General features: G+C 39.0%; 1 protein-coding gene across 2 annotated transcripts in view; it reads left to right on the top strand.

Moving 5' to 3' along the window:
* The first annotated feature begins 852 nt into the window (after positions 1-852).
* LOC136867732 (selenoprotein S A) overlaps positions 853-11,767 on the top strand; it is a 55,866-nt gene continuing 44,951 nt past the window's right edge. Inside the window, exons 1-3 of one of the 2 annotated variants that reach the window (XM_067144726.2) lie at positions 853-1,100; positions 1,186-1,329; positions 1,999-2,105. In XM_067144726.2, the coding sequence (XP_067000827.1) occupies positions 1,001-1,100; positions 1,186-1,329; positions 1,999-2,105 (351 nt within the window). In that variant the 5' untranslated portion in view covers positions 853-1,000. The remainder of the gene's footprint in view (positions 1,101-1,185; positions 1,330-1,998; positions 2,106-11,767) is intronic. The other variant, XM_067144725.2, reaches the window with a different exon arrangement.

The following is an 11,767-nucleotide window of genomic DNA, read 5'->3' as shown; positions in this document are numbered from 1 at the left end:
ATAAAATGTTTTTAAAATGTTGATAGCAAAAGCTTCGGAAATGAAAGTATCGTATGTTAACGTTCCTATCCTCCCCGCTGGATTCATCCATTCCATTCCTGACTCGGTCGAATGACTGGAAACAGGCTGTAGATTTTCATTTTCACTATTTTTTGCAGAAAAAAGTGGGAAAATGCTTACAAACACCACTGCTGTAAGTCGACAAAACGTGCCTCCTCGCGCTACTGGCGGCGGAGAACATTCACGCCCTACTTGTTACCCTGTGAGTCAGCGCGAGTCGTCACACTAGTCATTTTTATTCGTCTTGTTTCACGATTTTCGGAGACGTTGCGGTTCCGAAATTTTGTACCGTAGGACCTTTTATGTGCCAGTAAATCTACCGACTCGAGGCTGGCGTGTTTGAGTACCTTCAAATACCACCGGACTGTAATATTAAAGTTCAGGCCAGGTTCGAACCCACCAACTCGAGCCCGTAAGGCTGACACTCAACTGTTTGAGATACTGGAAGGGTTTTGCACCTGTGATTGACCTAAGTAGATCGTTGGTTTTAAAAAAAAAACCTCACACAATACAAATTCTTATCTTAAATTTATACCGTATTTATGCTCAGAAAGGCAACATTTGAATGCAAATAGCCGAAGAAAAGAATTAGTAAATGATGAACATGATCTTTATGTAACGATATACGTCCTCTTGGAACTGTTTCCAGCACTTAAAATTATAGGATTGTGCCTTGTACAGATCAATCGATATGTAGTCTGTTTAAAGGTCTAACAGATACGCACAGTTGCAAACTTGATGAATGGTACGCATGGCTCATTCATTTGTTTTAGTCTCGTTACTTTTGCCTTTTTACTTACGTTCTTCGGTGTTGTCATCCTTGAGTGTTGTAATTTGATGCAATAAGGTTGCAATAACCCTGCGTGCGCAGTAGCGCAGTGTTTTATTTTAGACTTAGAATATGAGCGAGTGATGGTATTGTGAATACGTGTCTTTGCAAATGGATGCATATATTGCTACTGCAACGATGGATGAGGATATTCACCCGCCAACTTTACAGGAAACTCCACCGGAGTTCTTATCCAGTATTTTTTTTCGGAGTAAGCTTCCATGCTACCTGTTCTGTGATGTGTAATCTTGTTTGATTTTGTTTTGTGTTTTTCACTGTTCATTTCCATCTTCCAGCTGTGTCGTTTATCGAACAGAATGGATGGTATCTGCTGGGCGGAGGAGTGATACTCTTGTACATTTGGAGTAAAGTAAATGCTGTTATTACGAAATGGTTGGATGACAGAGCCGAACGAGATTTTCAAGCGAAATTACACAAAGGTAAATCAACGAGGAATTTTACGCACAAGTTTTCCTTGTTTTTATTAGAATCGTATTGAATGTCTCTGCTAAGGGTGGGTAGCTGTAGAACGTTTCCTTGACGTCTTCTGTCACCTCTATCACTCCTCTCTGAAAAATATGATTAATTTTTTCTACACCTTTGACTTCTGTGCATACTGTCGAAAGTACGCATTCTGTTGTTTCATTGTTGTATCGTGATTCATAATCATTTTTTAATAATTTGTATTTGATATCACTTTTGTATAAAAGTACAGGCATTCTAACCTAACTTGCCATGTACCAGTGTGTGAATTTTTGTTGTTATGAGACCAATCTTTCACTACCAGTAAACATTGAGATGAATGTTAATTCAGTTGAAATAAGAATAGCCTTTTATTATTTTTATTATAGATAATCTGCTTTCAATAGTTGTAAAGTATTTGTCACTTTTATGCTATTGAGTGCCAGTGAAGCAGCAGGACAGCATGTATAGCCTGGTGTGCTGAACAAGCACCAGATTGTCAGTTACTGTGATGTTGAAAATGTAATAAATGAAGCCTTGTCCACTATTTAAATAGGTCTACTATAAGCAGACCAATAATCTGTTATTCACCAGAACTTGACTGATGTAAGAGAGTTCACTTCTTTAGGAAATCTTCATTTTCACAGATCCAGATCTATTTATACTACGGCAGCAAGCACAGGAAGTTGCTCGTCTTAGGTTACAACAACAGCATGATGCCCAGGCTCGGATTGCTGAAGAGAAAAGAAAGGAGGTGAGTCTAATTTCATTGTGTCTTTGCTGTTCATATTGAAAGTTTGATCCTGTCATCAGTTAAGTATGGGACATTTATGAGGTATGTGAAGTAGGCCTATATCCTAAAAAAATGTGTTGTAGACTACATCGTATAAAAGGATAGTATGTAGCATTCTCAAGATACTACATGGCTGAATGGTTAAAAAAAAAAAAAGATTTCCTACTAGATTGCAGTGTGTGCTGGTTAGAAATTCATTGTACACGATGAATAGTAGTGTTGTCCAATAATGTTACCATTTAATGTTCGATTAGCATTTTGGGGTACGTGATGAATAGTAAAAAAGACCACTAGTGGTGTAGTGGTAAATTTAGCTGTGGGTGAATTGTGTACCAAGGAGTATGGAATAGCCTCCCAGAATAGCGGGGGTTGTAACTTTTGACAGTTGAAAACAAAATGGCAAGTTTTGATGCCTTTTGCATGCTGTTAAGTTACATTGATGTATTTAATTACTATTGTTAATATAACAGGTACGATGCGCAAAGGTATCACCGAGATATCACTATAAAATTTGTCACAAATGGAACATAGCAATTGCTTTTACACATATCAAGTGAAAAATTCCTGGCACATTAAGAAATATTTCATTTTTGGAGTAGGGCCTATATTATGTATGCGTACTTTACCACTTTACAAGTACATTTGGTGTTACGCTCACAGTGACACACGTATGTCTTTTGTCTCAAACTTTGAACAATTTCGTATGTAATGTCTTTGTTCGCTGAAGTTCTTTGATCACGACGAGTTGTGGACTTGTGCCCTAACTGATTCATTAAGTTATTTATTGGTCCAGGGATCATGCTACTTCGGCAATAGCTTAAGGTCTTGTAATTTAACAATAACCTGTTCATTTGCCTCATCGAAAAATGAATACTGTTCACCTCCATTTTGCTTTTTGAACTAGCCGCTCTACTCATAATGGACAAAGATAATGAGAATCCACAGACATAGCACTCGCATTCCTCGGTGCTAGCCCTGGACCTCAAGAAAAAAACAAAAGACGGCATCAGCAGCGGAATACGACATAAACCAGTCCTGTCTACAAGCCTTAAGTATGTTTTCATATTTCTCAAATAACGACGGTATTTCTTAATGTGCCAGGAATTTTTCACTTGATATGTGTAAAAGCAATTGTTATGTTCCATTTGTGACAAATTTTATAGTGATATCTCGGTGATACCTTTGCGCATCATACCCAATATAACATTATTTTTATTTTTAAAAGTGGTAATGAACTGAAAATCTGTTTACATTTGAAGTGATTATTAGATGAAGGGTCCAAGTTGATATTTTATCATTTTACAGCAGAGAGAAAAGTAAATCATTACCAAACACGGACACAAAAAATAATTAATTACAATTAGATTATAATAATAATAATTATTATTATTAAGGAAAGAGCACACAAACTTGCATAAAACTAGTATACACTGATCAAATAGGTACAAAATGCATTATTCTTTGCTATATTCATTTAGAGTCTTGTGTCTCTTTGCACAAATTGTAAAGTGATATCGCTCACACACTTTGTTGCATAATTTGCAAATGCAGTCTTCACTTGGGTCATGGACGTATGTTTTCATGCACAATTTATGATGAAATCCATGTACAGGTAGTCTTGTGATGGCATCTCACAAAACCTGGTTGGTCCACTCCATCTTCGGTCTAGCATGGCCTCTCTTGTGAAAAATTCCGGCCATATTTCTTCTTGTTTTTGTCTTCTTTTCCTAAGAACCTCTTCTGCTTGTGGTGTAGAGGGTAGCTGTAGGATGTACCTCAAATCTTCTATCCTTTGCAAGCATATACACTAGTCTTGACGGCTCTGTTTTTGCTATCCCCAGTATTCTTTTCAGGAATCTGGCTTTTACTCTTTCTAGGGTTCTAAGTCGGTCATAGTAAGGGTTACGTGAACGCTAGTGATCCACGAAATATCACTGTAATATTTGTCACAATGTGAAAGGTTATCATTGATTTACTCAAATAAAGTCTCAAATCCCAGGTAGATTAAGAAATAATGGAAATATTTAATTTTACACAATACATACTTTACTGTGTTACAAGTACATACAATTTCTTCTTTGTCGCACGGCTTCCGTGTTTTGTTTGTGTGTAACACAACACTTTCGTGTGTCATGTCTTTGCTCACGGAAGTTCTTTGGTATCGTGTCGCTTCAATTGTCAATTGTCTAGTAGTGCTCGAAAGTCTCTTCACGGTAGTGCTGCAAAGGAAGAAACGAAATATGCCATCATTTCCTGAATTATATCATGATATGCAGGAATTAATTGGTGATAAAAAGCTATGGCCTATGTACATAAGGAGAATTCTGTGGACTAGCGAGCTCAAGTACAGAGATTACCTCTTAGTGTTTTTTTTTGGAAATGGTTGTCCTATGGACTTTTTTATTGAATTTTTGAAAGGTTGCAGACGGAAATCTAACGTTCTAACTCCAAAGAAAGTCGCAAAGGAATTTGGAAATGGTTGGAAAAGTGTGTGGACGAAAAAAGAATGGAGATTTTGAAGAAACGAACATACTATGACATCTCGTTAGGGCGAGTTGTGGATTTGTGCCCTGATTCATGAAATGATTTATTGGTCCAATAAAGTAATATATCTATTGGTCCAGGGAACATGCTATTTTTCTTTCAACAAAGATAATTTTTGTAGTACTTACGATATTTCTGTGTAATGTGCAGCAACAAGTTGTTGAATGCGTCCTTCGTAGACTTTCCGTACAGCTCCATCCACATAAACTGGTCGATATGCTCTGGGAGCAGTTTGGAGTTCATTACTCCCATGCTTCTGGCATATCGTTTAAGTCGTGACCAGTAGCCTTCAACTTGATTGGTGCAGGCACCAGTGATGGGGTCGATGAAATTTCTACTATGGTTGACTGTTTTATGAATAAATGGTGAACCCCCCCCCCCCCCCTCCCCCAAAGTAGATAATTTAGAATAACCCCGCCAACGGTCAGTCCATAATTCAGTTCCGGGTAGAACATGTTCTAAAATTATGTCCGTTAATGTTTGTGATTTCCTGTTGTCCACATAGATAATCATTCCCCTTTTCTTCTGAGTATCGTAAAGGCCGAAAATCCACTTTTGTTTAATAACTCTCCCAACGTTATATTTCCTTTTTGTAATTACACTTTCGTCGAGCTGAACGATAATACCTACCCCACCAAACTGAAATTTGTCTTTATCCTGAAGCAATTTCCACGAGCAAATGTCACGGAAATAACGATATTGCTGAACTACAGAATGCTTCGTTATATTCATAATATTCGCACTGGCTAACACGCGACATTTCGATGCCCACAACCACATCAACATAAATATTGAAGTAATTTCAAATTTGGAATCGCTAAAAAATGTACCTTTCCTCAGGCTTCTGAATGTTCGGCACTTCTTGCATCTGAAACTGTATCCCAGAAATCCACTTTCTCTCTTTACTAAAACGCAATTTCCTCTACAGTTACTTTTGATACACCTGGGTTGCTTCGGCACGAGATTTAGGTCTTGTAATTTCCTTATTACATGGTGATTTTCGTCCTCAAAAAAAGCGATAACATCCTTAATGTTGTTCACCTCCATTTTGCTTTTTGAACTGTCCGCGCTAGACAAATGCACAAAGATAATGAGAATCCACAGACATGGCACTTCCATTCATCGGTGCCAGCCCTGGACCTCAAGAAACAAACAAAAGACGGCGCGAGCAGCGATATGCAACATGATGGACTCCTGTTTACAGCTCGTAAGTACGTATTCATATTTCTTGCTAGTAACGACGGTATTTCTTAATCTACCTGGGATTTGAGACTTTATTTGAGTAAATCAATGATAACCTTTCACATTGTGACAAATATTACAGTGATATTTCGTGGATCACTAGCGTTCACGTAACCCATTGTAAGGTGGTCCCAAATGAGATGAAAACCATAGGTGAGAGTAGGGAGAATTTTGCTGCGGAAGAGAAGCATTGCTGTATCTAGCGAGATGATGGTGGGGTTTTCTATGTCGTAGATCGCTCGTGTAGCTGCTGCTGTTTTTTCTCTGATGTGTATTCTGTACGGGGTTCCATTAGATTGAAGAGTGATGCTGAGGTATCGGAAATTACTAACTCCTTTCAAGGTCTGTCCTGAAAATGTGATTGTGTCTTGTGCCGCTACTCTTTCTCCTTTCCGAAATGTCATGTAAACAGTTTTGTCTTTATTTAACTGTAGGTCATTTTCGTCAGCCCAGATCTGTAACTTGTCCATTGCTTCCTGGAGGACCTCCCTGTTTCTGGAGCCTTGTATCATGTCATCAGCATAGGCGTATAACATGGCTGGAGATTTCTGTATTATCTTTGTTACATCTGCTGTGGCGATATTGAATGAGATTGGGCTTATTGGATCACCCTGGAGAACCCCATTTGTCTGTGTGACAGGGGACGAGGTTGTTACACCGTCTTCGATTTCAGTGAAGTTGAATACTTGCAAATTATTTATTGCAGTGACCAGAGGGTTATTTTGTCCAGTCATATGTTCTAGCATCTTTATTAACTTGGCTCTGTTTAGGAAGTCAAAGGCTTTCGTATAATCAATGAAGACAACGTGGAATTTTCCTCCTTTGCGCCTTAATGCCTCGTGTATGTTGTTTAGTAGATTTGCGATTGCGTGCTTGCACTGTAATGGCGGATAGTGTATAGTCACAAAATATGAGGCTCGTGGTTTGTGCAGCATTAGGAGGTGAATTTTAGCAGTTTGGCAGTTGTAAGTGTGATACATTATTCTAACTTGTACAGTTATTCACGTCAGAGTGTTCGTGAAATGTTCAGTGAAACCTGAAGCGAAATATCTACAAAAACAACCATGCCCCCCAAAGTTAAAGAGGGGCCAATGGAAGCCATTGTGAAGCAAGCAGTGCAGGAAGCACTGAGCAGTATGGAAGTAAGGAAACTCTCAGCACGCTTGCCAACCTCATCCAAGATCAGGTGACGAAGACAGTTGTAGAGCAACTGAAAGAAACCATAAATTTCAGTACGAGTGTGATCGAGGAACTAAAGCGTACACTGGAAGAAAGAGACACGACCCTAAGGGAATTAAAAAGGGAGCTGCAAATTAAAACAGACAGTTTAGAGCAGTATCAAAGAAGACAGTGCTTGCGTGTGTTTGGTGTGGAAGAAAATGCAGGCGAAAACACGGACAATGTTGTCATTGATATTGCTCGTGAAATTGGGGTGGAACTTTCAATGGACGAAATAGACAGATCGCATAGGGTTGGGAAAATTAAAATGGCCGTCCAAGACCCATAATTGTGAAGTTTGCTTCATACCGGAAAAGAAATGCAATGTTTGTAAACAAAAAGAAACTCAAGGGTACAAACAAAACAATTAGGACCTAACCCCAGAGAGACTGCGACTTCTGCAGGACGCTATAAGTAAGTTCAGTGTGCGGAACGTGTGGTCGAAGTATGGCATAATTTATGTTAAGCAGGGAACTCGTAAAATACCTGTGTCAAACCGCGAAGATCTTGATCGTATTCGCTAGCCCTGAGCCGACATCCTGTAAACTAAATACTGCTGTATAGAACTTTAATCAGAATTTCAACTGTAGCTATAGCCTACATTTTAATCATTAATTTCAATTTTTTCTTAATTTTATCTAGTGTAGTTTTTCCTTTTCTATCTACAGTTAAGGCAGCAACAAGCAACCAGGAAACAAATGCCTCTAGTTTCAGCCTCTCCAACCCACAGTCCCAAGCAGGTCACTACCTGTCATTGGCGGCTCGTGCTGAATAATGTTGGTGGTTCTGCTCTGTGACGCCCAGTCCATTGCAGTAAGTGTAATAGACAAATCTAATTCGCATTGCATACGGGAAGTGTCAGCTGAGCTCGTGTGAATCCGTCCTCCAACTCCGCGGAAACGCTTTACTCCATGTCCTATCAGTGTGAAGTTCTCGAAAATGTACCAAAAAAGTACAGGTAGACGTTCATCTCAATTAGTAAGACCTCGATTTCGAGGGACATCGACAATATAAATAACTGACTTGTACAAAAAACAACAATTAAAAAGTTACAAAAATTAAAGCCCCTCTTCCGCTTATCGAAAAAATGTTGATCTATCGACACATTCATATTTACAAAGGTTCCGAGACCTGCATACATCTTTGGGAGCCGGCTTGCTTATTGGAGGGGGAACATCATCTGATGGTACTGTGTAGAGATGAGAAGAATGCAAGAATGAGGAATGTGGCCTGTAAGCACGAACTTCCTGTTCTGCCCAGACAGATCGGCTCTTATCTGCTCGTATCTGCTACACGAAAACGTTGACTCACACTTTGCAGTTTGCTGGATTACAACTGACAAAAGCGATGAGCTGCCAGTAGAAGATAATATAAAGTCGCCTGGATAGTAGCACAGTTGCTATGGTAACCATCGCGTCACTGGCTCTGCTGGTGAAAACCCCTTCGCCCCGTGCCTCACCGGGCATGTGCATTCTTCCGATCTCCCAACAGTACTAACGTTTCTGTTTTCATTTTCATGACTACCTAACTCAGAAGAATTCACTACCAACATTGTCATGATTACTTGTAGGCCTAAGAACTTGCTCATTCACTTCGTACGAGAGAGAATGTTTTCGGTCGTTGGATGGATTTATGCTGAAGTCCTGGTCATTTACACAGAATATAAATATACATACCTCCAATCTTAAGGTACGTTGTTTGAAGACTTAACATGAACAGTAAATTGATTTTGTGTTACTTAATCACAACCATCCTCTTTTATAGCGCATTTATCCTGTATTTAAGCTATTTGAGCTTTCTTTCCACTGAACAGAAACATCACAACTATACTGTAGTATCTGAGAATGTTGACATATAAGAATTTTAAACCATATCAATATCCATACAGTTTTAAAAATCTCTATTTACACTGATGAGTACAGTGGAGGGAGCTTTTCCCAAACAGCTGAGATTTCAACATGCTCATCGCTGCAGCAATTCTCTCACGGACGGTGGCGCTGTCTAGTGTATTATTTACTAACTCTATGGTCACGGGAATAGGTCAGACGTACTGCAAGGCGTGCAGTTCATACAGAGTCTTATGGGCGACTCTTAGCCACCTATCGGAAGAAAGCAGTAGTTAAGTGTGCTCTCCTAATGTTCTGTCGTTCACAGATCTAAACAGGGTTGCCAGATCACCAGCAGCTGTATTGGTATCGATCTTTGGCTCGATATAGACACTCATGAAAGATGGCATCGCTAATCGCTATATATTACTGTATATCTTTCATTGTGGTGGTTCTGCAGCTCTGCAGATCGTACTATGGAGCCGCGCCTGCTACCTGTATCTCCCAGCCCCACCCTAAGTACCGCTAATCACCTTCAAAACATTCTTTTGCCTTACCCTACCTCCTTACAAATAGCTCATTTAAACACTCAGAGCATTCTCCCACATTTCCCGGAATTCTCTGAAGTATTCTCTACCTGCAACCTGCATGCCATACTATTCTCCGAATCATGGTTGCGTCAATCTATCCCTTCATCTCTTGTTAGTATGAATGGTTATTCATTAGTTAGGAATGACAGGAGTGGTAAGCTCGGTAGGGGAATCGATATGTATATACGGGATGATGTGAAGTATCAGTTAATATTAAAAACCCCTAGTGAGTTCTCCAATAGCCCTGAATTCTTGTTTGTTGAGCTCATTGTTCGCGGTACAAAGTGCTTGCTTGGTGTGGTGTATCATCCACCGAAGACTGGTAACATCACAAATGTGGAGGAAGCCCTACATGATCTAACACCCAGGTATGAGCATCTGATTTTAACGGGAAACTTTAATACAGACTTGACAAACAAATCTACCGAAACAAAACGATTGACTGAGATGTTTTCATCCATTAATTTGACAATACTACCCCTAAACCCTACACATCATGTTACCAACTCACATACGCTCTTCGATCTAATAATTACTAATAATACCAACTGAATCCTAACTTACGGACAAATGCCCATTCCCGGTCTCTTCCGGCATGACATGGTTTACGCTGAGTATTCCTTGAATACATGTAGAGATTTTAAACACTTTAATGAAGACTCATTTTTTGAAGATGCTCTTAACACACCATGGCACAACATTCAGTAAGTTCATAAATGACATTGACGGAAAAGTAAATCATTTTAACGAACTACTTCTGACTTCGTATGACAGATGTGCACCATTACGCACTTTTAGGGTAACGAGACCTTCAAACCCATGGCTTTCCCAAGAAATACGTGACCAGATGAAATTAAGAGACGCAGCCTATAATCATAACGTGAAATATCCTACATCTGACAATTTCGTAAAGTATAAAAAACTCCGAAACAGAACAACACAGTTAATTAGAAATGCTAAAATATGTCACTCTTTTTTGAACACTCAAAATTCTAGTCAGATTTGGAAATCTCTTCGCAAAATGTGATAATGTAAAAACAAGACAAATGACTACTGTAATGTACCACTAGCTGACCTAAACTCATATTTTAGCTCACGATCCTCTCAAATTGATGAACAGACCAAAGCAGCAGTAATTAACAGAGTATCCTCAAAAGCAAGACATAAGGCGAGCAGTTCTACTTTTCTCATGTGACCCCAGTAACGTTAGGGGCGTCTTCAGTGAAATAAAGTCAGGGTCCACTGGCCATGATGGAATCAACTTGTCTCTTTTAAAAAGAATCATAGACATCATACTTCCAACGGTCACGCATATAATTAATAACTCACTCATGAGTGGAGTCTTTCCTTCGAATTGGAAACATGCAATCATCCGACCTTTCCCTAAAAACAACCACCCCATTAGTCCTGAAGATTATCGTCCTGTTAGTATCCTTCCTATATTAGGAAAAATGTTGGAGAAAATAGTACATAAGCAAATGACTGAATATCTTATACAGTACAACTTACTTGACAAATATGAATCTGGATTCAGACAAAACCACAGTACTACCACGGCATTAGTTAAAGCGACAAATGACATGCAACTAGCGATAGATAAAGGACAAATGACTATACTTGTTCTCTTGGACTTAAGCAAAGCCTTCGACTGTGTAGATAGAGACATATTACTTGCTAAACTTAAAGGCGCTGAAATTTTCTTACAGCACTTTAACCTGGGTACAATCCTATCTTGGTGATCGTCAGCAGCGTGTATCAGTGGGAAACGATACATCTTTGTGGCAAACCACTAAGGTGGGCGTGGCTCACGGTGGAGTATTGTCACCACTTCTGTTCTCATTGTACATGAACGACTTATCTGAGATGCTGACCAATTGTAAATATCACCTGTTTGCAGACGATATTCAATTATATATTCACACAAAGCCTAATGACTTAAACATTTCAATCACTAAGTTAAACGAAGACCTAGCAAATGTTAATGACTGGACTAGCAGACATGGCCTGAAAGTGAACCTATCAAAATCACATACCATCATAATTGGCACGTATAAATCTCATGCTAAAATATAAAACACATCTATACCCAGTGTTACACTCAGTGGAATACCAGTAACATTTAGCGATCATGTAAAGAACCTTGGAGTAGTATTCGATAAATATTTAAGTTGGTCTGAACATTGTCACAAAAATTTGTCAAAGT

Source organism: Anabrus simplex, chromosome 1 (assembly GCF_040414725.1).
Source record: "Anabrus simplex isolate iqAnaSimp1 chromosome 1, ASM4041472v1, whole genome shotgun sequence".
Classification (NCBI taxonomy): domain Eukaryota; kingdom Metazoa; phylum Arthropoda; class Insecta; order Orthoptera; family Tettigoniidae; genus Anabrus; species Anabrus simplex.
Note: the sequence above shows the minus strand (reverse complement) of the source record. Positions and strands in the feature narration are given on the sequence as shown.